We start from the raw sequence: 25,848 nt of genomic DNA, 5'->3' as shown, positions 1-25,848 counted from the left end.
CATTCCACTATGGAATCTTGTTTTCTCTCATCTCCTTAGCTCTACAATTCATCACTCCTTGAATTTCTTTGTCTCTGCTTATTCCCTTTCAGGTCCTCTCTCCATTCTCTCTTCTTATTGCTATTACCTTCCTGTAAGCCCTCATTTCCTCTTCCCTTGAATCCTGCAATCATTTGTTAGCTGATCTCCTGATCCTGGGCCTGTCCAATCCGTCCTCCACATCCCTTCTCGTCTTTTTCCTGAAACACATATCTGATCATGTCATTCTCTGCCTTCAGTGGCTTCTCTTCCCTTTCCGGATCAAGGTGAGAGTCCTTCATGAGTCATGTGTGACCTTCATGGTCTGGCCCAACCTTAGCATATACAAGGAGCTCAAAAATACTGCTAGGCTGAATGCCTGGACTAGAAGGTGCCATGTACCACTAGACCCTCTTGGGACAGCACCATAGCCCCTGAGCTGGGGGAGGGAAGCATGGCCCTGAGGTTCTGGGGCCCTGTGGGTCACGGTCAGGTTTTGGATCCTCTTCTCTTTGTCATGGTTACCCACTGGAAGGTTTTATGCTGGGGAAATGAGTCAATAGACCTCGATGTCCTCAGTGTCCTTAAATCTTCACCGCAATCTGGTGATGGAGGTGGAGGGAATACTGAGGCCGAGTTCAGAGACTGGTCACAAGTCCCATAATGAGAGTAAAGGGAGGTGGGAGGGAGTCACTAGTCCAGCATTGGGTCATGTCATGGTCTGTGAACCCAGACGTATGGCAGAAACATGCTGCAGAGCGGGGGGGTTCCCACTCCAGGTATGAGTCTGAGCGTCCCTCTACTTCTCCTACCAGCTCAAGGGTCCTAGCGGTCCAGCCTTCCATTCACACACTTAAAACTCTGAGCTCAGGATCTAAAACCTGGCAAGGTGCAGTCTGTTTCAGAAACCCAAGTAGTGACCACAGGCTTGGAGGACCTAGATGTGGCTGATATTGGCCAAAATGACCAAAGTTTCTAAGGTCCAATTGGCTCATTTGCAAAAGGAGCCTGGTGACACCAACCACCCAGCCTGTCTCCAAGGGCTCCTGTGTTAAAATCACCAGGGATGCCTGTTTGAGAGGCTTCAACTATTCCAATGCCATTAAAACTTGTTGAGGGCTTCCCTGGTGGCTCAGCGGTAAAAAAATCTGCTTGCAATGTGGGAGACACAGGAGACCTGGGTTCGATCCCTGGGTCGGGGAGACCCCCTGGAGGAGGAAGTGGCAACCCACTCTAGTATTCTTGCCAGGAAAATCCCTTGGACAGAGGAGCCTGGTGGGCTACAGTCCATGGGATCACAAAGAGTCAGACACGACTGATGCGACTAAGCACACAGCACAAAACCGCTGAAGGATGCAGGATCCGCATGTCCACATCCCCCACTGATTATAACCCATCTTAACATCTGAGAACCTCTGACTTATTTCACAGGGTGCCTGTGAGTATTAAATCAACGTCAACTTGTATTCCAGGAGCATACTGGATGTCCATAAATATTCATTTCCCTTCCCTTTTCATAGGCGCTGGCCATTGGAAATGGAATGTAATTTTTTTTCCCTGAAGACTCTCATTTAATTTCTCACTTCTGAGAATACAAAACATCTCTGGGCCCCCAGAGGACTCCCCCAGATGCTTCTTCCCCCGCCCTTTTCTGGTCTGAGGGTGAAAGGCACGACTATCCTGGCCTCCAGGATGGCCAGGGTAGCCCATTGCACCCACTCCTCACTTCCTCAGCCACTGACCCTGCTCCAACATTGACCGGACCTTCTTTCAGCCACTCCACACTGGAAACCCTGGGCAACATCCTGAGGTCATCTGGGGAGCCTCAAAAAATACTGGGCTGCACCCCCGTACCTGCCTCCTCCCCTTGGGATTATGATTTAATCAGCCTGGGGATGGTCTGGGCATTGGGATATTTTAAGCTCTAATGAGTCTAACATGAGGCCCAGACAGAACCACCGCCCTCCAGGATGTCTTCCAGGAACCATGAAGGCCACAAGCACACATACAGACCCACGGAGAGGGTGGTGAGTCATGCCCTGAGCGTTCAGCTGAGTGGCCACTTGCCTGAAGAACGGAAAAGAGACGACTGATTCATAGAACCTCCACGTCGCCACGAGATCAATCCTGTTGGGGTTGGTAGCATAGTACCTCCAGGCGGCCTGGGGAGGAGATACGAGGGGTGGGAATGAGCTGGTGTCACCCAGAAGGTCACTCAGAATCCCACAACTTTGAAACAGTCAGCCCTGGACACCTCAGGGTTCAGTGCACACTGAGGTCATACCCAGGGAAGCCAGATTCTTGGCCTTTTGCAGCTCCTATGGGAAGAAAAACCTCCTTGACCTTATCATCTCAGATGGAGAAAATCGACGTAGTAGCGGGTAGGGTAGAGAAGTGAATTACCGTGGAGAGGGGAATCTGGGTTTAAGAGCCCTGAAAGGAGCAGGGATTCCTGCTGTTGCACGATTCCTTGAGATTTCTCAAGAAGGTGGGAAGACAAACAGTCTTTTGTGCCACTTCTGGGTGCAAAAGACAGTCTGGCAGGTAAGGTTTTGATTCTAACGCACTAGATCTTCTGTATACTGTGATGGTTTGGGGGCGGGGAGGATAACAGGGCAGACTCTTGGAGACCAGAACTGCCTTAGAAACTACAAGCTGCAAGATAACACCGTGCACCATCCTGCATCAGCCCCGCAGGGACACTCACTACAACTGGAGGCAGTGTCATGGGAGGCCATGCGGACGGTCTGTCCCAGGCAGCCAGCCAGAGCCAGAACACTCTCCCTTCCTGTGCTCTCTGCTCCCAGCAGCCTGTAAAACCACGAAGCAAGAACTCTCTCTGAAGGAGAAGAGGGAGCACTCTGCCCCTCCTGTCATCTCTCACTATTGTCCCAGCTCCCAGCCCAGGAGACTGCACCCGCACGCTGGCCGTCTGCTGGGTGGGGGTAAACGGTGAACTGGTCGGCACTGTGCACACGCGGGCATCTCTCCCTCTCTGGACTTATCAGCTCTCTATCACGAGCAGAGGTAAGGGCCCACATCTCCTTGCAGCGGGTTGGCCACGCACCTGTGCTCTAGGCTGACTCTTCCTTGTGGGTTCCCCGTTCAAGACTGGTGAGAATAGAAGGGGAGAAAAGCTAGTGTGGACCCAAGTCCAGGCCAAGTTCTCCACCCGTCAGGGGTGAAGCAGCTGGTGGGCGGGCGCCTGTCTAAGTCCTGTGTCTAGTCTTTGACTGGCTTAGAACTTGGATGGGAGAGTGATGGGATGGTCACTTTCAGGACACACAGAGTGACTAGTCATAGAGATAAACCATAGCAACACCCAGAGTTGTGGCAAGCAGGCTTGGTCCTGGGTCTATCCCAGATCACGGTATGCCCACTCCTTTAGAATCATACGGATGTGCGTGCACGCACACACACACACACAGACACATGCACACACATACACACAGACATAGACAGACACAGACACACACACATACACATAGACACACACACACACAGACATAGTCACACACAGACACATGCCCAGATGCGTGGCCCCGTCCAGTTCAGCCCCAGGCAGACAGACCTGGATGAGCTCAGCAGCGGGCTTCCTCCTTTTCTCAAAGTGCTTCTGGCGGTGCTGTTCCTGCACCTTGAGCGCTAGCCCGGACCCCAGGATGCCCTGAAGGGAGAGGTCAGGCCCTGAGGTCAGCTCCCCCAAGCCTGTCCTGGAGCCCCACCCCGACTCTCAGGCCCCAGTGATGACACCGAGCGAAGGGGAGAAGAAAAGATCCCTTCTTCGTTTTCCAGGTAGTGGGGGCCGGGTTAAGTGGGGCCTGGAAGTCAGTGTTCAATCCCCGACTCTGCCACTCCCAGCAGGGAGGCCCTGGCCAGCCTCTTCTCTGCTGCATCTCAGGTTCTTCCACAGGGAAGTCAGATAGCAGCACCCACCTCACAGTTATGTGAGGAAAAAATGAGATGACGTAAGAGGGACTGCCTAGTAAGGAGTAGGAGGCGCAACAGATTTCCAGTTAATATTAGTGGAATTTAAAAAATATTTCAGTTGCTTGAATTGTCACGTGAGACTTTTACTCAGGCTGGCATTTCTCCGAATTGTGATCTGTTTTGATTTCTAGGTCAAACTCTCACGTGAGGGGGGTGGGGGGGGGGCACACCCCTTTCAAGTTGAGAGACCATGTCCCATGCCCACAGCCCCTTATCTTTTATAGATAAAGAAACTGAGAGTCAGAAAGGTCATCTTCCCAAGGTCAAACAGCTTAGGAAAAAACACTGGATGGCTGCGATGGACGAAGGGAGGGCTGCCATGGACAAAGAGCCTCAGTATCAAAAGGATGGGAGATGAAGGGCAAGGAAGAGGGGTTGTTACACCGGAAAGTTCTTTGCAAGCTTTGTGATTAAGAGCCACGCTTGAAGGAGCAGGCCTGGCTCTACAACCCAATAGCCCTGTGACTATGGAAACCTAACTGACCCAGTGAAGCCTGTCTCCTCATCTGGAAAATGGGGAGAAATGCACACCAAACTCCAAATGTTTTTACAAAGATTAAATGAGACAGTGTAGGGGAAGCACGTGGCGTGAATCTAGTTCACAGCAAGTTCAACAATGCTGTATATTATTACTGTTGTTATGACGCCGATGGGCACTGGGCTTTGGGGAAGTTATTCTACCAGGGATCAAGAGTTTGAGGGAAATGCATTTTTTTACACAAACTAGAAGATGACAGGGCAGAGAAGGGAACTCACAAATATAAAGGGCTCGCTATGTGCACGGAATATGGGGTGAAAGACATAATCAAACCCCCACGGGGCTCACAGTCTCCCGGGGAAGCAGATTTGGAATCTGAAATCCCAGGTGGACTCAGAAATGCTTTTACAGAGCGATACCCAGAGGAGGGAGTGCTGAACTCAGCCTAAAGAAGGCAGCATTGAACTGGGTCTGGGGATAAACAACATGTCCCTGTATAACACAGGGAACTATATCCAATATCCTGCGATAAGCCATAATAGAAAAGAATACTTTAAAAAACAATATGAGCTCAGCTTGGTGCTCTGTGATGACCTAGAAGGGCGGGATGGGAGGGAGGTCCAAGAAGGAGGGGATATATGTAAACATATGGCCAATTCACTTAGCTGTATAGCAGAAAGTAACGCAGCATTATAAAGCAATTATACCCCAACTTTTAAATAAAGAATGCCTATATGTAGATATGTCACTTCGCTATACAGCAGATGTTCACAACACTGTAAATCAACTATAGTTCAATAAATTTTTTTTTTAAAAGGAAACTGAGTCTTGAAAGAGGAGTAGGTGTTTGGGGGGATCACTCCTGGTAAAGAGAGCCACACAGCCTGTGGCAGAGACAGGACAGCTATTGAGTTGATGGGGCTGGAAATCAGGATACGAGAAGGTGGAAGATGAGTCTGGATGGCTGAGCTGGGGCCAGGCAGTGACAGATCCTGCCCATCATCGAGGGAGAACAGTAAGAGCACTCACGGCTGGCAGGGCAAAAAAGGAGACGCCGATTAAGGAAAAGGTGGCTGCGATCAGACGGCCTTCCCACGTTTTGGGCGTCTTGTCTCCGTAGCCAATGGTGGCCAGTGTGATCTGAAAAGAGAAGCATTTAGACACGGGGCTTCCCAGCGGGGAGGAGGTCAGTGATGTATCAGCCGAGCTTTACCCATAAGCCTTTGTACTGACTGCGGCACTGTCCCATTTAGAATAGCACTCCCGTGGGAGAGAAGGTGCTAATGACCAGCAATCTTATATAGGAGCCTTGAGACCACATCTGTTTCTAAGCTAAGGATTTCTTCCCTATAGTCAATCAGTCAACAGGTACTTCAAGAATTGCAAACATGTATATGTGCATATATATTCATGTGTATGTTTGCAAATGCATGACTTTGTATATAGCCATGATTCTGAATGTATGTGCTCTTGTGCATGTATTTATGTGTACTGTGTATATAGGTGTGCGTGTCTAATGTCTGGGCCCGTGTCTGTCCAGGTGTATATTGAATATTCCTCTGTGCATTTACACTTGTAGGTTATCAGCAAACGTCTACTTATGAACAGGGAAGGCAGGCTACGGGAGTAGTTAAGAGTGTGGCCTCTGGAACTCAAATGCTTGAGCTCAAATCCCAGGTTAAGCACTAACTTGGCTCAGAGAGCTTTGAATTAGTGACTCAACCCCTTCAAGCCTCAGGTTCTCCAATTTGAAAAAGTGAAAGTGTTATAGTAGCTCAGCCATGTCCAACTCCTTGCCATCCGATAGACTGTAGCCCGCCAGGCTCCTCTGTCCAAGGAATTCTCCAGGCAAGAATACTGGAGTGAGTAGCCATTCCCTTCTCCAGGGGATCTTCCCAACCCAGGGACTGAACCCCGGTCTCCTGCACTGCAGGTGGATTCTTTACTGTTTGAACCACCAGAGAGCTAATAATAGGAGTTATTTGCACTTAAAATGTGTTTATAAATGTAAAGTGCTTAAACAATGCTTTAATACCACATGCCCGATGAGGGTGGGGCCATGTGTCTCTAGGTGTGCTTGAGGGTCTGGGTATACACGTCTGCATCTGCCACTGAGTCTGCACAGCCCAGCCTGGCTAATGACAGGTAAGGTCCCTGAGTGACCGTGGGATGAGACTGATCAGAGCCCTGACTTCTAGGGAAAAGCCCTCCTTCCAAGGGCCCACCCTGCTGGGTACGTCTCCCGGGGGGGTTCCTAAATGGAGGTGCCCTCCTCTTCCCTGTGCTGAAGAATGCAACTGCCCAACCCCACATGTTCACATCACGCCCTCCACACCCTTCCCACCTTCCAACTGACCCCCACAGGGCAGCCTTCAAGGTGGTAACTCACCAGGCCCCACCACAGGGCATCTGCGTAGGTCTCAAATTCCTCTTTCATCTCTTCTCCTTGGGCATCCACCTCTGGCACATCTTTCTCAACCAGGTAGACGAGAAATGAAGACAGGATGAGCGTCAGGAACCCGATGTACCAGGCGGTGATGAGCTCCTGGGACAGCAAGCAGTGGACAGGGAAGGGGTCACTGCGTGGAGGCTGGGAGGAGGTTGCAGGCAGACACACTGGAGCTGGAGTGCAGGTTTACCAGCTCTGGGACACGGGCCAGTTACTCACCTTCTCTGATCCTCACCTCCCATCACTGGAAAATGGGGGTCATTGTTTTCATCATTAACAAAATGAGGGGATGGCTCTAGAAGGAGAGGGAGAGCTCTATGGTCACTTAATCACAGCTCAAGAGGCTTCATGGGGAGGCAAGAAGGCAGGAGGGATGGGTCGCTCCCTCGGAGACAAGGCTCGGGACTCAGGAGACCCTATTCTATGCAGGATTGGGCAGAACAACGATAAAGCTCTTTCCACTTGGAAAGTGGCAGACAGCGGGGGGGAATTATCCTGGCAGAGGGGACAGAGGTGTGGATGGGGCCCAGCCCGGCCACTAACTGACTGTGTGACTCTGGGCAAATGACCTCTCCTCCCCAGCCTCAGTTTTTTCATTTTTAAAATGAAGGGACTGAACCACAGAGTTTCAAAAAGTGCCACAGATGCTTCAAATACAGATAGGCATTTTTTTATAAGAAGTAACCGAAGAATTGATGCTTTTGAACTGTGGTGTTGGAGAAGACTCTTGAGAGTCCCTTGGACTGCAAGGAGATCCAACCAGTCCATTCTAAAGGAGATCGGCTCTGGGATTTCTTTGGAAGGAATGATGCTAAAGCTGAAACTCCAGTACTTTGGCCACCTCATGCGAAGAGTTGACTCATTGGAAAAGACCCTGATGCTGGGAAAGATTGGGAGCAGGAGGAGAAGGGGACGACAGAGGATGAGATGGCTGGATGGCATCACCGACTCGATGGACCTGAGTTTGAGTGAACTCCGGGAGTTGGTGATGGACAGGGAGGCCTGGCGTGCTGGGATTCATGGGGTTGCAAAGAGTCGGACACGACTGAGCGACTGAACTGAACTGAACTGAATCACATACCGATTTAAACCATGTTAGCATAAATTAAACATAAAACCATTATTTCGTGGGTATGATCGCATGATAGACTGGGGTATCCTCGAAAACAAGACAGAGCTGATGTAAAGAAAAAATGTTAAGAGTGGTAATGGTAAGGGTGGGACAGAGACATGACAAAGATGGGCAAACCACTGAAGTTTCAAACACCCTGACCATGATGATCCCTGAGGTGCTTCCTATCCTTCTCATTCTATTCCACCTCCAAGGGTTACCCTGGTAGGTTGGACAGATGAAAGTCAAGGTCATGGGCAAACACAGTCTGGAGATTAGGCCTGACGTTGCTGCTAAGTCATCACGGAGAATGAAGCCGTTCACATCGACAGAGTTCATCTATCCGACCGTCCGTGGCCAATCAGCGGGCCTCCTGGGTCCATCGTATCTCTCTGAGCCTTTGCTCACATGGGTCCTCTGTCCTCCGGGCCCCTCCCCGGGGGCCCAACCCGAGAGCACTGGGGCACCTAAGACTCGTGTCATCTCCATTACGAGAGCTTTCTGGATGTTTGCTCCCCCAACTAGAGCGAGCTTTCATTTCCAGCTTTTTTTTTTCCCTTCTACGTCTTCACCATTTTCTAAACAGATGTTAGGTCTCTGTTATGCTCATTCGCTTATAGGTCTGACCTTTGCCACAGCATCAGGTGCCTGGTGCCCTCGTGTGAGTTCACAGCAGACAGAGGTTGGTTGAGATGCTGCAGGCAATCCATCAGCCCTTTCCCTCCGTGAGTGTCCACTCCACCGGGGTTTGAGAAGGAAAGGACGAAGTGGATGGTCCTTCCCTAGTCACGAACCTTTCACCCTGTTGAGTGTGATTCCAGCGTGACTACATTCTTTCATACTCTCTGCCTCCAAATGCTGAACCAGAGAAACAGCTGTCCGTGTGCGTATGGAAGTCCCGGCTGTGTGGGATGAAGAGCTGGCGCAGTGGTCAATGGGGAGGGAAATGAGTCCCCACTGTGCCTTGCAGTCCCTCAAAGGCCATTCAAGGTAATTCTGACTTGATGCAATGTTCGCCAGCCGCTCCGTGGCAGTGGCTGCCCCCCGACGTCCACAGGCTCCTGCACACACCTGAGCCCCCCAGCAGTCAAGTGGCAGCCGAGGGTCTGAGGTCCAGTCCATGGAAATGATGGGAACTACTTCCTGTGTTAGGTCCATTCTAGAGGATGCTCGCAGGCCCCCTTCCCTTGCCTCAGTGACTCAAGGCTCATTTCCAAGACAAGCCAGGGCCACTCGACCCACATCAGACACAGTGTGCACGAGAAGACGCCCACATTTTTGTGTTAAGGCATGAAGACTCTTGAGAGTCCTTTGGACTGCAAGGAGATCCAACCAGTCCATTCTAAAGGAGATCAGTCCTGGGTGTTCATTGGAAGGACTGGTGCCAAAGCTGAAACTCCAATACTTTGGCCACCTCATGAGAAGAGTTGACTCATTGGAAAAGACCCTGATGCTGGGAAAGATTGGGAGCAGGAGGAGAAGGGGACGACAGAGGATGAGATGGCTGGATGGCATCACCGACTCGATGGACCTGAGTTTGAGTGAACTCCGGGAGTTGGTGATGGACAGGGAGGCCTGGCGTGCTGTGATTCATGGGGTCACAAAGAGTCGGACACGACTGAGCAACTGAACTGAACTGAACTGAACTGAACAGAGACTCCAGGGCTTATTTGTTCTGGAAGCAGAGTCTGGCCGATCCCAACTTTAGTAAGAGCATTAAAGTCCTACCCTGTGGGGCTCTCACTCTTCATCTCTGAGTTTCCAGGAGTGTCCAGCATGGAACTTGGCCCAGAGAACACTTTTTTTTGAATGAATGAATGAAGAAATGAAGTGGTGTTTGTTCACCAGGTTCAGAGAAGGAACAGGTCTAAGCTCCTGCAGTTAGTAAATGCTGGACTCAAATCCAGGTAAGCGCTTATACTTTCTGAATACACTGCCTGCTCTGGAAGTGAAGGCCAGGCCTGCAGCCACGCTGGAGCTCAGGGACAGTGAAAGGCTGAGGGCTCGTCCAGCCGGGACTGCTGGGGGAAAGATGGGGCACGGAGCTGGCCAAGCAGTTGCTCCGTCTGCCTTTGGTCTCCGGCTGCAGACCTGTGATTCTGTCCTGATTCCACCTGCTAAGCTGCAGGTGTGGGGTCCGGCAGCGTGGACCATCTTTTCTCAGGTATTCATGGCAAACATCCAACTGTCGTATATTCTAATCTGAAGGAACACAGGACGAGGGCCTTACCCAGCCATTTTCAGTCCTGATTTCCACCAGAGCCGTGAATCAGTTCAGCTGCATGGACACCAGCTTAGGTGTTGCTAACATGTCCTCTGATAACAGATAAAATAGGGACTTCCCTGGTGGTCTAGTGATTGAGATTCCATGCTTCCAATGCCGGGGGTGTGTGTTGGATCCCTGGTTGGGGAACTAGGGTCCCATACACCACGCGGCATGGCCAAATAGTAATAATAACAATAAAATAATAAAATAGTTCAGGTGAAGAAAGAAAGAAAGAAAAAAAAAAGAAAAAACAAGAAAGAAAGAAAGAAAGAACTCTCTCTCAAAAAAAAAAAAAAAAAAAGCCCTATCTCCCTGAGCCTGTGGCCAGAAGTGGAGCAGACAGGGAATAAAACATGTATGGGAAGAAACTGCGTTTTCAGATGTGAGACTCTAAGTGTTTTAAATTAGTATTTCATTTTCTTTCTGTTATTTGTTTGTACTGTTTGGAATAATACATGCTACTACTAATGAGCACTAATTATTCACCAGGTACTGACATGTACCTTGGCTCACGTGAGCAGCCGGAAGTATTCACATTTTAACCACTGAGGAAGCTCTCATGAAAAGAGAGCAGCATTCTTAAAGTCTTACGGCTCGAAGGTGGCAGAGCTGCAATTTGCACTGAGCTGCTGTCTGACTCTTAAGCTTCTATTCATTCTACTATGAGATGCTGACATATCTGGGTGTGTACCTGAACGGGAGGAATCCAGGAGCTTTGCAGGAGCATTCTGGGCTTGCCCAGGTTGGGTGGCAGATAATGTTAAGATTTATAAGGAAAACTCTGAGCTCCTCAATGGCAACTCGGCCCGGGCTCCCTGCTTTCGGTGTAGTTCCCCAGAAGCAAAGTTTGAGATGGAGATTTAGGAGCATGTGAGGGCTGCCCTGGTGGCTCAGATGGTAAAGAATCCACCTGCCAGGAGATGCAGGTTCGATCCCTGGGTTAGGAAGATTCCTTGGAGAAGGAAATGGCAACCCACTCCAGTGTTCTTGTCTGGAGAATCCCATGGACAGAGGAGTCTGGCAGGCTAAAGTCAAAGAGGTCACAAAAGAGTCAGACATGAGTGAGTGACTAAACAACAAGCATGATGATTGAGGGAGGGTCTTGGAACAGAGGGAATGAGAGAAGCCGGACAGGGCAGAAGAAAGAGCTCAGTGAGGGTGTGCTCCATGCTGGAGCCTCCCTCAGCCTGATTCCACGGGAAGCTCTGCAGCATGAGCAGCCCCACAGGGCTGGATCCTGGTGTCAGTGAGTCACTGGCTGTGGGCCGCCCTGATGGGGGAGGCGGAAGCTAAGAACAATATAAGCTCCTGGGCCGGGCAGCTCTCCTGTGCTTTTCCAGGGAAGGGACAGCTGGGAACATTGGCAGCCAACTCTCAGAGCAGTTAAAGGGCTGAGCACATCCTCCCAGGAACGGGGGTCTGCTCCAGGTGCCAACCGTGTACACTGTACCCACCAAGATTGGCACAAGAAGATGCTCTCTTCTCAGTGAAGGCAGCTTTCACTTTATCCCCTAAAGCAGGGGTCCCCAAGCTCCAGGATCTAATGCCTGATGATCTGAGGTGGAGCTGATGATTTAATAATAATAGAAATAAAGCACAGGCTAAATGGTAATGCACTTGAATCCTCCCCAAACCACCCCCACTCCCGGTCCATAGAAAAATGGTCTTCCACAAAACTGGTCCCTGGTGCCAAAAAAGCTGGAGACTGCTGCTCTAAGGAACACACATCTCAGGAGCCCTTTGCTCTGATCTCTCCCGAACTGGCTTCTGAGTGTGTTGTGTTTTTTTCCTGCCACTCAAAGGTTTTCCTTCATTTCTCCAGGGTCCAGCCAAGGCAGGGATGTTAAAAGAAAGTGGTACCAAAGGTTTGGGCTAACCATAGGAGAGAAATGCAGAGCATGGCAGCTCCAGATACATTGGCCTCTTGGTCTTAGCTTCTCATCTGCCTTGTAGAGGCAAGAGCTACCACTAGCAAGCCACTGAACACAGGCTCTGAAGCCAGACAGCCTGGGCAGCTCACTTTCTCTTTCCGTATCTGCTTCCTTATCCCTGAACTGAGATAAGAACAGTGCTGATCCTGGGGTGAGCTAATCTGTATCAAATACCAAGTCCAGGCACTGTGCTTATGACTACATAATAACAACAGCAGCTGAGCCACCATATCTATGAACTGAGTGTATTCTAAGTCTTTTCACCCTACGAGGTGAGTGCATATCATTTCTGTTTTATAAACACAGGAGAGAAGACCCAGAGTGGTTACAGTGTGTGTCAGTGGCTCAGTCATGTCCGACTCTCTGCGACCCCATGGACTGCAGCCCGCCAGGCTCCTCTGTCCAGGGGATTCTCCAGGCACGAATACTGGAGTGGGTTGCCATTTTCCTTCTCCAGGGGATCTTCCTGACCCAGGAATTGAACCAGGATCTCCTGAAGTGCAGGCAGATTCTTTACCATCTGAGCTACCAGGGAAGCCTAGAGGGGTTACAGGAAGTCTCCAGAGTCACACCAATAGAGTCTGGATTCCAACCCACCCGGGTGACATCCTTCCACCCCACACTGCTTTGCATTAGGGGCCCCCGCATTATCATCCCTGTGTTTGGAAAGAGGAAAACTGCGGTCAAAGAGGGTTGAGTGACGTGGCCAGTGTTGTTTGAATCTGGTCTACCTGTGTCTGCGTTCCTCCTTCCCACCACCATCAGTGGTGGCAGGACCCCCCCGGGGACACCGTCTGGGAGGGGATGCCGTGGACCGGATGGGGGTAGGAAGGAAGCAAGCGCGGTGGTCCAGCGGCTTCTCGGCGGCACTTACTTTGCTGTGGGCGCAGATGGCCGAGCCCAGGAGCTTCCAGGTGCCGCCCCTCCGGTCCATTCGCAGCATCCGAAGGATCTGCAGGAAGCGCAGGCTCCGCAGGGACGTGGCCAGGACGTTGCCCTGGTTTCCCACGGCAACCACAGGCACGGACGCGATCAGCACAAAGATGTCTGGAAAGAGGGTGGAGGGTGGCAGGGAAGAGGGGGAAGGAGGTCAGGCCAGAGCGTGGGAGCCGTCACTGCGCTGTTGGCCACAGACGGGCAGGTGCCGTGTTAAATCGTGATACCCGTGGGATACGTGTTCTTCTGCGATGAGTGAGGAAACAGGAGCTCTGAGTGTGAACTCCTTTCCAGGGCCCTGCAGCCAGATGTGGCCGAGTTGGGATTGGATGCAGGACGCCAGCGCTCACTCCAATCCCAGGGAAGTGATGCTCCAAGACCCTCCAGCGGTGGTCCTTGGGGGGTCCCTCTCTGGCTGAGAGGGGATTGGGGCTGCCCAGGTGGTGGAGAGGTGGTCTGAAGCTCAGATGCTGTTTAACTGTGGGTTTCCCCTTTCCCTGGTGGCTTAGACGGTAAGGCATCTGCCTGCAATGCGGGAGACTGGGGTTCGATCCCTGGGTCGGGAAGATCCCCTGGAGCAGGGCATGGCAACCCACTCCAATATTCTTGCCTGGAAAAAGCCCATGGACAGAGGACACTGGCGGACTATAGTCCATGGGGTCACAAAGAGTCCGACACAACTGAGAGACTTCACTTTCACTTTCCCCTGCAAGCAAGCTTTGAGAGGGTCCTGGCTGCGGGTGACTGAAAGGGAGGTGAACTCGGGAAGCAGAAGGGAGGGGAGAGGGAGGCAGGGGAAAGGCCAGGGCAGAGGTCTTGTGGGGGCTGCTGCTGCTGCTGGAACCTCAGAGCTGTAGGCAGAACACCTCCCACCATCATCCCTCTGAAAGATGGGAGCTGGGGTCTCTGTCCACAGGCTCCCGCCCCTGCTGGCCGAGGGCGTCATCAACATGCCCACACTTCCGAGCTGCACTGCCCAGTGACCTCTCTCAGTTTCAGAGAAGACCCTGGGGTAGGGTGCAGGAAAGCATGGGACCCGCCCCAGACATGGGGGGCTGCTGTCAGGAGGAGACCCAGAAATGTCCACCAGAGCTGCAAGCAGAGGCCAAGGGGGTGAGGCAGTTCTCAAAGGGCCAAGCTGGCTCCTGAAGGTAAACGGTCAAAGATGGAAGGAAGAGGGCCCTGGTCTCGTTCACATTCCCTTCAATGTTCTTCCCCCCAGCTCCAGGATCTATTATGTCCCCACTGCACTGCAGGGGACTAGCAAGCACAAAGGATCCCGTGATCCAGTAAATTAGAAAAAGAATCAATTAAACAGGTTTTACTACTGCAGGACTCTCAGGGCCTTTAATGTACTATTATGTCCTGGGGCTGTCACTTTTACCAATGAAGTCTAGCCTTTCTCAAAAGATGTCAACCACAGAACTGTTTAGTTGGTTTGTTTTTGCAAGGGCATCAGGGTACAAGGAAGACACTTGGAATGTTTATCCAATGGGCCAAGTCCAAGCTTCTGAAAACCCTCTGTGACCTGGCCCTAGGGAACCTTCTAGAAGCATGTGTGGTTTTCTGGGTTCACTGTGGTCTCTCACATCTCCGTACCTTTGTTTGTGCCGGCTACCCTGCTCGGATTAGGTTCCTAAATCCACACCAAGTATGTCTGCCCAAAAAAGCTGGCATCCTTTCGACCATGTGAAAGTGTCTCCCATATATGCCTAAACTCTGGGGAAAACTAGGGGTCAGACATCTGGATACCAGTATATCTATATCCTTGGTTGGGCTTCTCTGTCTGTGTAAAGATATCCACTTTTCAGGTTTGCAGAAAATAAAAAAAACCTAGACGCAGGGTAAATGTGACATGAGTCTATGACACTCTGACACTAGGGCAGCAAATCTCAGCCCAGAGAGACTCAGCCACAGTGACAGGGCAGGGTCTGAGGCTGTTTCAAATGAGGAGGACATGATGCACGTGCACAGGATAGCCACCCTCTGGTCAAACAGAGCAAAACAACTCTACCTATGAGGGCCACGTTATGGGAGAAGTTAGATGAGCAGAAGAGAAAATGCAGCAACATCAGGAAAGAAGCCAGCCAGGATGGTGGAGGCTGAGGGCCAGTCTCATCTCTCCAGAAGGGACAGGAGGAGAACAAAAGCTGGAGCTCCCTTATGATCCTAGAGTCGTGAGACTATTCTGCTGGAAACCCTCCTGTTCCAGTGGGGCTCCATATACTAGGACTGCTCTAAGTTGGCAGAGACCTCAGAATTTGGGCACCGTCAATCTCAAAGTCACCCCCTCCATGCCCTGCTAAAATACACACACACACACACACAAAGACTTCTGGTCAGCACTGGAGAGGTCACCCCAAAGACGAAAAAGAAGTCAGCTTAACACATTATTGACCAGAGACGTATTAACACATCTTTTGTGATCTGAACATTATTGATTGGAGATGTTATCAATATGCTCTTAAAGAGTGAAACAATTAACATCACTGTGTAAAGTTGTTAGAGCTTAAAATTGATCAAGCTTTCATTATACAACTTATATTGTCATTATCATTCACATTTTGCTCCATTAGGTTTTTGTTCCAACCCTGTGTATATTACAAATGCAAATTTATTACCATAAAGTTTTTAAAAATGATGCACCGTGAAATTTTGGGTGAAGAAGAATTTTTTGGTGAATTTTATGCAGATACTTTCTCTGACTATCAGAGTGACATATATACCAGTGTCTCAGAAGATGATAGTTCTTCAGAATGTAGCTCTGATTCAGGTGACGTGAACAGCAGACCAACAAAAGACAAGAAAAGCTCAGTGATTGATTCTGATACAGAAAGTGAAAATGAAACTCACAGTGCTGGAGAATGCGCCTTTGCTTCCACTCAAGAGTAGACTGAAGACAACATTTCACAAACACTGGAAGACTTCACAGGTGTGTCAAGTGTAACTGTTGAGTATAACGATGCACAGAGTGTTGGTGAAATAACAATTAATTTTGGCTGGCCAGAATAAAAGCGCCATTAGTTTCTCCAAAAATCCCCTGGTCAATAATGAATTAAGATGTGAAGGATAGGGAAGGAAAGAGGAAGGCAAAGGAAAGTTGGGGGTTTTGAAAGACCAAACGTTTGTTTCCTTTCAAATTCATATATTGAGTCCTGTCTCTTGGTGTGATGGTGCTGGCGGGGGGGCGGGGGGGGCGCCTCTGGGAGGTGATTAGGTCATGGAGGTGGAGCCCTCATGAATGGGACAAGTGCCCTTAAGGAAGAAAGAGACTCTGGAGAGCCCCTTCCTCCTCGTGAGGGCACAGCAAGAAGACAGTGTCTATGAACCAGGAAGAGAACTCTCACCAGAAGCTGACCCCGCTGGCACCCCAGCCTCAGACTTTCAGCCTCCAGAACTGTAAGGAATAAATTTCCGTTATTTATAAGCTACTCTGTGTGGTATTCTGTTAAAGCAGCTTGAACAGACTAAGACACAGGTAGACAGAGAAGGAGGACAGAGGAAGAGAGAAAAAAATGTGGAAAAAATTAAGTAACTGAAAAGTTCTCCAAAACTGCACGTGTGTGCATGCATACACACACACACACACACACCCCCTACCTACATTCGAAATTCTGAGCACTAGACAAAAACCTCAGCTTTCCAGCCTCAGCAGCAGATGGGAAGAAGAAAAAGGGCTTCAGCTAATGGTGAGGGTGATACTGTCCTCGGTGTGAGGCAACCTGCAAACCTGGCAACTTAGTCCCAGGTGATACGGAGGGAAACTGGCAGCCAGGACAGAGCAATGGTCAAGCTCTTCCTCCCTGGGCTGGCCATTCATACCAAACAGGGCTGTATTCTGTCCTGGGGGTCAGTTTTCAAAAGGGCAGGGAAGAAGAAGCAGCAGCTCAGAGGGGAGGGTCTGTGATGCTAACAAGATGGGATGTAAGATGGAGTTGAAGCCATGAAGCACATTTTTCCTGAGGACAGAGATTGCTGGAGCAGGGACAGAATGGCTGAGCTCAAACATCTGAAGAGAGTCCGAGGAGTTAAGATGGAATGAATAACCTTGAGAGGTGGTGAGTGCCCTGTGACTGGAGGTATGCAAGTAAAATCTGGGGGAACGACATAAAGGCTGCTATGAAAGGAGCTGGAGCAGCAGACAGGAAGGCATGTTCAGCCAAATGCTCCTGAAGGTTCCTTCCAGCCCTGATATTCTATGATCCTCTAACTTTAACTACTTCTAGGAATTCAAAGCTCCAAGATTCCTAAGCATCACTGCAGGCAGATTTCATCCTGTCTCTCTATGATTTTGGTAGGATCTTCAGATGGGAACGTAGGGGTTTCCCCCTAGGTGGGCTAGGTGTGGAGGTGGGTTCTATCCTGCACCAATAGGAGTGTGTGAGAGCTTCCACCATCTCTGCTATGAAAATGCCTATATCCGGATGGAGGGGTATCCGTGACACATCCCCAGAGCAACTTTTGGGTCAGGACACAGCAATGTGGTGTTGCCCTCCCTTGGGAGGGCAAAGTGGTAGATTCTTGCAGACCTGGGTGTTAGGATGGAATCCGCTGCTTACTCCCTGTGTGACTGGAGAATGCCTCAGAACCGTGAGCCTCAGTTTCCACCTCTGTAAAATGGACATCATGTGATCCTACAGAAGTAACTCCCAACCAGCAATGGACGTGCCACACCTTCTAACTCCACTGCAGCCAACTGGAAGGCAATTGGCAACTGTGGCTTCACAGGGACTGGGGATGTTCAGAGTCCTACAATGGCTGCACCTTTGCATTCCAAACGCCGAGAGTACCCCCAATCCCAACTCCCATGAAGAATCCCTGCCCTGCGGACTCATTCTAAAAAGAAGCCACAGGGGCAGGTACTCAGTACCTGCTGGAGGGTTGAAGGGAGCGTGAGAGGTAAGGCCGGCCCCCACCATGTGTAGGGTTTCCCAGACGAATTGTGTCTGCTTAAAATTGCTTCCGAGAAGCAATGCACCCAAAGAGGGGGCCGAGGAGCCCCTGGGCCCGGGGTCAGGGCTCACCCAACATGCACAAGGGCTTCCTGGCAAACTTCAGTCGTCCCCGCCAGCCTTTGTATCGGCAGCAACAGCCGGCAGCCCAGATCCTCAAAGCAAACTCGGCTCCGAAGATGAAAATAGCAAATGTTTCCTGCGTGGAAGAACATATGGAGAGACGCTGATTAGCTCGGACCCAGTTGTCCGGAACCAGCGATTTCTGTTCTGAAGTTCTGAAGAGTTGGATTTCTGTGGTTGCCGGTTTGGTGGACGGAGGGGTTAGGAGGCTGATCACCCCCATTCAGTGCGGGGCAGCTCCTGTCTTCACTAGCTGGCTGTCCCGAACATTAAGCCTTTTTTTCTATGCTTTTTTTCCCCTAATGGATCATTTCTTACAAATTCCTTTAATATACTAAAAAGCCCCTAAGAAGTTCAGTTGAGTTGAAAGGAGAGGAATTGATGGAATTGTCCACGCGTTGTCTGGCCCCTGGTATTGCTAAGTGTGGCCAGTGGTTATTGAGCGCAGCTCCGGGGTCAGGAATCACAGATTTATTTTATAATATTACCCTCAGCTTATATTTTGAGAAACCAAGGCCAGGGAAGGAGTGGCTGAATAAATGTTTCAAGGCCAAAAGTGGCCAAGAAGGAATTCCAGGCAGATCATCAGGCTCAGAGCTCACGCCCATCAGGGTGTTATTCTGCTACTCTACTCCCCTGGGACACAGAGACCTCCCTCCCTCCCAGGCCTCCCTTGCTGATCAGACAGAGACACTTTGCTCCTTCTGTTTGGTGACTTCCCTGGGGCTCTTGGGGAGTTGCAACAACCCTTGAAACTTAGTTCCTGGAACTGGGTGGCTTCCCAGGAGTCACCTGCTCGGGTCTCAGCTCCAGACCTGCCCTGAAAAGGAACCTGATGTTTCAGATACCACGGGCATCATGCTTAGCTCACCAGATTAGCGTTTATGAAACAGCAAGATCCCCCTAATTGGGGGCGGGGGGGTGGTTGGCATCCTTCCCTTGTGCAGAGGCCAGGGCCTCACCCTAAACAGGTGGGCTGATCCTATCCAAGGCATGGTCATTCAAAGGGCCAGCTGGCCAGTGCTGTCCGGGGTCATAGCAGGAACCAGCTCTTCCTGGAAGCCACCTCCCGGCTGGGCATGGATGCTGCACTCAGCCCATTGGTCTGTGCTCCTTGCCTTACATTTTTACATACCGTGGGTAAGGATGGGAGGAAATTGAGTCAAAGGTGTTAGGTAATCTGCCCAAGACTGCTGCCTATACGCTGTCCACCACATGCGGGATACAGACTGGATGGTGAAAACGGGCAGGGGCCCAGAAGGAAGGCCTTGGAGTTTTCATGTAGAAATGGGATTTGGTACTTGGCCTTGAAGGAAGAGGTCCTCAGGGTTTAAGGAGGAAAAGCAGAGGCAGGGTTTGGAACCGAACACGCCTTTGCGTTACATATCAGAAGGTGTTATCGTTTAGCCATTGGGTCTTGGTTTCTGCTTTGACTTTGTTCGTGCCCCCTGTTCTCTAATCTGGAATAACACATGGCCATTCGCTCCCTGCTCCACCTGTGCACCGGGAAGGCTTCATCAACCGATTTGTCATTGCTTTTTCTTACTTCTGGACTTGGCCAGAGACTCCAGGAAACCAAAGGCAGTTGTGGGGAAACTGCACCCAAGGGCCTCCTTGTCCTCACCGCTGAAGGGCCCACCGGAGCGTCTGCCCCAGAAGCACAGCACCACACTGGGTGCACATCTCACCAGCAGCAGGAGCCAGTCCCCGAAACAGTCTCGTACTCCCTGAAGGTGGTCAGGACAGCCAGAATCAAGCACCCCAGGACAATCAGGAACCTAGAAGGGAAGGAAAAAGAAACTAAGGAAGTGCCTTGTTCTGGACTGTGCCGAGGCTAGGCAGAAGGGTAATAGCCAGGATGAAGCTACAGCATACATCGGACATAGGAGTGGACTTGTTACATTATCCCATTTAACCTCGTGACACAGCTGTGAGGCAGTTAGGAATTGATGCTACAGTTATGGAAACCAGGTTTGAGAGAGCAACATGCATAACTTTATCAGCAAGTTAGTGGAAACAGTGAAAATTTGAGTTACAGCATCTGGTTCCAGCCCTAGAGGACTACAGATTGCCTGACAAACCAAAGTTACCGCAAGCTTTGGTCGATCAACTGGAATGTGACTACGTTAATAATGGGTCCTGCACACACAGGACTATGACCTTCAAACATATGAAAATATTCTTAGAATAAAAACAAATTCATCTGAAGATTGATAAATTCAATGAAAGTCTCTGTTACCATTATCTTCAGATTATTATTATTATTATTATTTTTTACAGTCAGTAGTTACTAAAGGAAATAATCTCTTTCAATTGGGGGATCTTCAGAATCGTTTCTAAAATTATCAAGTGTGTTTCATGCTAGAAAGAATCCAAGCCACCGTGATGCAGAGCTGCTCGCTGAAAAGTCACTGAGAGCTCATCTGGTTCATGCCCCTGCCTCAGGCAGAAGCTAACTGCAAACAATCCTCTGAGATGATTGTATTTATAAACTCCCTGTGTGTGAGAGAGTGAGGGTGGTGGAGAGACAGTGTGTGTGTGTGTGTGTGTGTGTGTGTGTGCGCGCGCGCGCGCGCGCGCTTCATCATTTCAGCAAAGAAAAGAGGTTCTCCGTCCCTCTTGGTGGGGACTCTGGTTCAATGGTCAGCATCAGGTTCTCTGGGTGTCTAAGTGAAAGTGTTAGGTGCTCCATCGTGACCCCGCTTTTTGTAACTCCATGAACTATAGACCGCCAGGTTCCTCTGTCCATGGAATTCTCCAGGCATGAATACTGGAGTGGGTAAGATTCCCTTCTCCAGGGGATCTTTCTAACCTAGGGATTGAACATAGGTCTCCAGCACTGCAGGCAGATTCTTCACCATCTGAACCACGGGGGAAACCCTGGTGTCTAAGAGGGAAACTAATGCCTGCGGGAGTCTTGGTGCCATAGACTCCAAGTTCTCCTGCTCTGTGTAATCCGGCGCTCTGTCCTGCTAGGCCCCCATCCATGCCTTTTCGGTTTGTTTATGTAAGTGGGTACCCAACTCGTGCATTCATTCATCCATCCATCCGTTGAATATGTATATGGTAGGCACTGGGGGAGGCAGAGCTGGAATTCAATGATGAACAAGCTGGATCTGTCCTCCTGAGCTGACGGTCCTGACAAACAGAAAACCAACTCATGGTGTGATGGTGAGGACCATGATACAAGGAGGTTTGGAGATGTCTGCTCCTGGAGCTGGCTTGGCCCGGAGTGCTGGTCCCACCCCTTGATGATCTCGATTGCATTTTCTGATCAACAGTCCTGCTGACCTGCAGATCTGACTGTCTCCAACCCTGTCTAGGAACCCAAATGAGATTTTCAGCTCCCTCCTGTTTGGTCATTTTAAATTCATGACATGTGTGGAACCTGCTTCCTCTTCATTCAAGTCTCTGGCGATGATGATGACGACAATGATGGTAACAATCTCAACACCCAACACCACTCTTTAGTGAGCACTTACCATCTGCCACCTTACACCTATCAGCTCATTTATCCTCGCAACCTTCTCCCAAGGTAGATATGATCATTCCCGTTATACCGATAAAGAAATTCATCAGAAGGAATCATCACTAGCAGGATAACTGTGTCATCAGTAAAAAGACTACAGAGATCTTCCGGACCCAGGGATCGAACCTGCGTCTTCTGCAACTTCTGCACTGCAGGAGCATTTTATACACACATGAATAAAAAACTTAGCCCTCATTTTCAAGGACTTCCTAGCCCAGTGGGGGAAACAGGACAAATGACCCCATGAGAGTCTGGCTGAAGTTATCATCTGAGTGTCCACAGGCTTTGGGAAAACAACGCAGGAAGTACCCCAGAGGCTGTGGTCAGTGGGTTGGAAGGCTCTCTGAGTCTTAGCTAGCGTGGATCATATGTCCCAGTTTATCCAGGACATTCTCCATTTTGTGTGTGTTGACTGGCAGCACGGACCCCTAGGCAATGTGAACAACATGTACATGTGCAGAGAGTTCAAGGATACTAAACCCCACTCAATCTTCTCCTTCAGTAAGGGGTGCGAGCCTTTTATGATCCGACCTTCCCCAGCCCCTCTTGCTTCCCCACCCCCAGAATCACTGTGCTTCCTCAAGCCCTCTTCTCAATGCTCCTCTTCCCTGCCCACTCCCCCAACGTGCCCCTTTACCTCCTGCTAGCACCTTGACTTCCCTGCTAACACCAGGGCTTCCCTGGTGGCTCAGAGGTTAAAGCATCTGCCTCTAATGCGGGAGACCTGGGTTCAATCCCTGGGTCAGGAAGATCCCCTGGAGAAGGAAATGGCAACCCACTCCAGTATTCTTGCCTGGAGAATCCCATGGATGGAGGAGCCTGCTGGGGTCGCAAAGAGTTGACACAACTAAGCAATTTAACTTTCAACACCTTGACAGTACTGGGCACACCTAGAGCCTCCCAGCTACTGCCTGCACAATTCCTCATGTGACCCCTCCCTTGGGATCACAGAACACCCAGAGGCATTTCTATTCCAGCACTGATCACAGCCCGTTATCATATTGTAATCACTGCTTGCCCCGTGTCATAAATACAGTGTACCATCTTAACACCCAGCATGAGAACTCGTCCCAAGGCAGGCACTGCCTGTCTAGTGAAATATCTTACAAATCCAGTTGAGGTGGAAATTGCAACCCTCAAGGCATGAGACTGCTAAACTTCCCAGCAATAGAAAGCAGCCAGAAGTTGGAGATGGGGTAGGTCTCGAGGGCTGAGAATGACAAAGAGGAGAAGATACGGCATGCTGAGGGGTTGTTAAGAACAAGCCTGGCTAAAATGAAGTTTGTGGCCTTGCATCTCCACCAATGAGACAGGGAGGCCAAGCTAGAGGAGACTCAATGCGGGGAGGTGAGAGGGTGGACAACGTGGTTTTCAAAGGCTTCAGGAGTATGTATACAGAAGCCAACAAGCCAGCAAAGATAAATCATGCTGTGGACCTACTGTTTGAGGTCCAAGTGGGAATATCCAGTAAGCTGATCGAAATTCAAGTCTAAAGTTTAGAGGAGAGGTTGGAGCTAGGTACTTAAGTCCCTTTAAGCTCTAATTGTGATTTCAGAGCCAGGTGAGGGGACAACTCGACCTTAACCAGTCACCAATATACGCAGTTTCAGCCTGGTTCCCATTCGCAGGGGGGCGTGGAGAACCAGGCTTTAGCCAGCAGGGGGCAGCAAACACTCGTCGGAAGTTGGTATTTTCTTGCATCTCCAGGGATTGAAAAGTACCGGCAACCTGGGGAATTTACTTGCTGAGATTTGAAAACAATCATTAATTTATAAAGCGGAAAGCATCAAGGAAGCCCTCCTTTACCTGAGAAGGGGACGCACTCTTTGGTCTCCTGCACATTGCACTTTATGCTGAAGATATGAACTGGATTCCAGACTCATGGGTGGAATTATCAGTCTCACGGATGGAAGACAGAGAGGAGTGGCTAGACGGGTTCTTCCCTTCTCTTTCTGTTTTGTCTCTCTCTCTCTCCATGCCTCACCGATTTTTTTTTAAGTATTTCAAAATTAATTTATTCATTCAACAAGTATTCTTAACATATACTCCACACAGGGTACATATCCCTATGTAACTGTAACACAGACAAATCATAACACAGTGTGAAACAGTCAGAACCATCATATAAATACATGTAGAGGTTGTGCGTGCAATTGGGGGAGGGGCTGCAGTTAAGGATCATCTGAAGAAAATATCCTAGGATCATTTTATCTGTTTATTCTAATGCCAGTGGCTCAGCACACCAACCTCCCTTTCAGCCATCTCAGGAGACCAATTATTCTTTTACTTCCTCCATCATGTGAGTTTCTTCTCTGTATTAGAGACATCAGTTTGCTGACAAAGGTCCGCATAGTCAAAGCTATGATTTTTCCAGTAGTCATGTACAGATATGAGAGTTGGACCATAAAGAAGGCTGACTGCTGAAGAACTGATGCTTTCAAACTGTGGTGCTGAAGATACTTTAGAGTCCCTTGGACAGCAATCAAACCAGTCAAATCAATCAATCCTAAAGGAAATCAGTCCTGAATATTCATTAGAAGGACTGATGTTGAAGCTGAAACTCCTATACTTTGGCTACCTGATAGTCTAACAGAAGCCTGTATCCTGCACATCATGGCCTTGCAGTTCAGCCTCTGTCTCTCCATCAGGGACATCATCCAACAGTAGAGTATGGACCATTTGCAAAAAGAAAAGGCAGAGCTTACAAAGGATGCAGGATTTTGTGAAGTTGATGGATATGATGATGAAGAGCTGTTCTAAATACAGCAAAACCATTAACAAGCGACAAGCTTACTAGAACAATTAAAGACAGATCAAATGATATTTCAAAGGGTGAAAAACACCATACAATCCTTCCCCCCAAATGTTGAGAGAATAAAATGTGAAGTCATGTTGTATTATCATCAAGTTTTGGCAAAGAAAATATAACCTCAAATTAACACTCAACTGAGTCTTTGTGCATTGTAAAAATTAGAGCATAGTTGCAATTATAATTTAAATTTTGTGACCTGAGATACAATAAACACATTTTTGTATTTTAATTATATTTTTGTGATCACATACTAATGAGAAATTTTCTTCACTGTTTAGTATGAAGTTTAGTACTCATTTTCAGCAGATACCCTTTAAGTAGATATTCACTGATTACTATTAATTGTGGAATTAGGGACCCTCTAAACCTACCTTATGGGATGGTCATGTAAATAAAAAGAGAACCATATACATAAACTGCTATGAATCCAGGCAAATAGCAGGCATTCAGATGCAAGCTTTTCACCTCTTTCCCTATAGTCTTCTGTTCATAGGGTCAAAAAAGTGGCTTTACTGGAATATAGAAAAAATAATTTTGTGTTTAAAAACCTTCCTTGTCCTTGAAATTAAGCAAGAATATCATAATCACAAAAAATCACAGAAATCGATATCTATATCTTGATCTATCTATATTCTGTCCCTATGAAACTCTGGATAAGTTTCCAACTCATTGGAAAAGACCCTGATGCTGGGAAAGATTGAAGGTGGGAGAAGGGATGACAGAGGATGAGATGGTTGGATGGCATCACCAACTCAATGGACATGAGTTTGAGTAAGCTCCGGGAGTCGGTGATGGACAGGGAGGCCTGGTGTGCTGCAGTCCATAGGGTCGCAAAGAGTCGGACACAACTGAGCAACTAAACTGAACTGATCAACCTCTGGATCCACAGATGTGTGCAAACTGTGTCCCTCAGGCCAAATCTAGGCAGCTGCCATTTTTATAAATAAATTTTTATACCATAGCCACACTCCTTTGTTTATATATGGTCCGTGGCTGTTTTTGTGAGGCAAGAGGAGAGCTGAGTAACTGCAGCTGAGTCTATCTGGCCCAAAGGCCTAAAATATTTACTATTTGACTTTTAAAGAAAAAGTTTCCCAACTTTTGATTTAAAGTAAGAGCCCAGGGCAATGGAACTCAGTTGGTACCACCTGAAGATGTCTGATGTGTCTCATGCAGTGCAGAAAAAAATATTTAAAACTTAAAAGTAAGGGACTCCATCTCATTGTTGTTGAGATAGATATCACAGTATTTAA

General features: G+C 49.1%; 1 protein-coding gene across 1 annotated transcript in view; it reads right to left on the bottom strand.

Annotated features, from left to right (window-relative positions):
* KCNQ3 (potassium voltage-gated channel subfamily Q member 3) overlaps window positions 1-25,848 on the bottom strand; it is a 299,193-nt gene that overhangs the window by 33,161 nt on the left and 240,184 nt on the right. Inside the window, 8 exon segments of the mRNA XM_005900734.2 lie at window positions 2,086-2,180; window positions 3,590-3,685; window positions 5,516-5,626; window positions 6,876-7,031; window positions 13,118-13,290; window positions 18,204-18,330; window positions 19,943-19,965; window positions 19,968-20,032. Coding sequence (XP_005900796.2) covers window positions 2,086-2,180; window positions 3,590-3,685; window positions 5,516-5,626; window positions 6,876-7,031; window positions 13,118-13,290; window positions 18,204-18,330; window positions 19,943-19,965; window positions 19,968-20,032 — 846 coding nt within the window.

This window comes from Bos mutus, chromosome 14 (genome assembly GCF_027580195.1).
Source record: "Bos mutus isolate GX-2022 chromosome 14, NWIPB_WYAK_1.1, whole genome shotgun sequence".
NCBI lineage: Eukaryota > Metazoa > Chordata > Mammalia > Artiodactyla > Bovidae > Bos > Bos mutus.
Note: the sequence above shows the minus strand (reverse complement) of the source record. Positions and strands in the feature narration are given on the sequence as shown.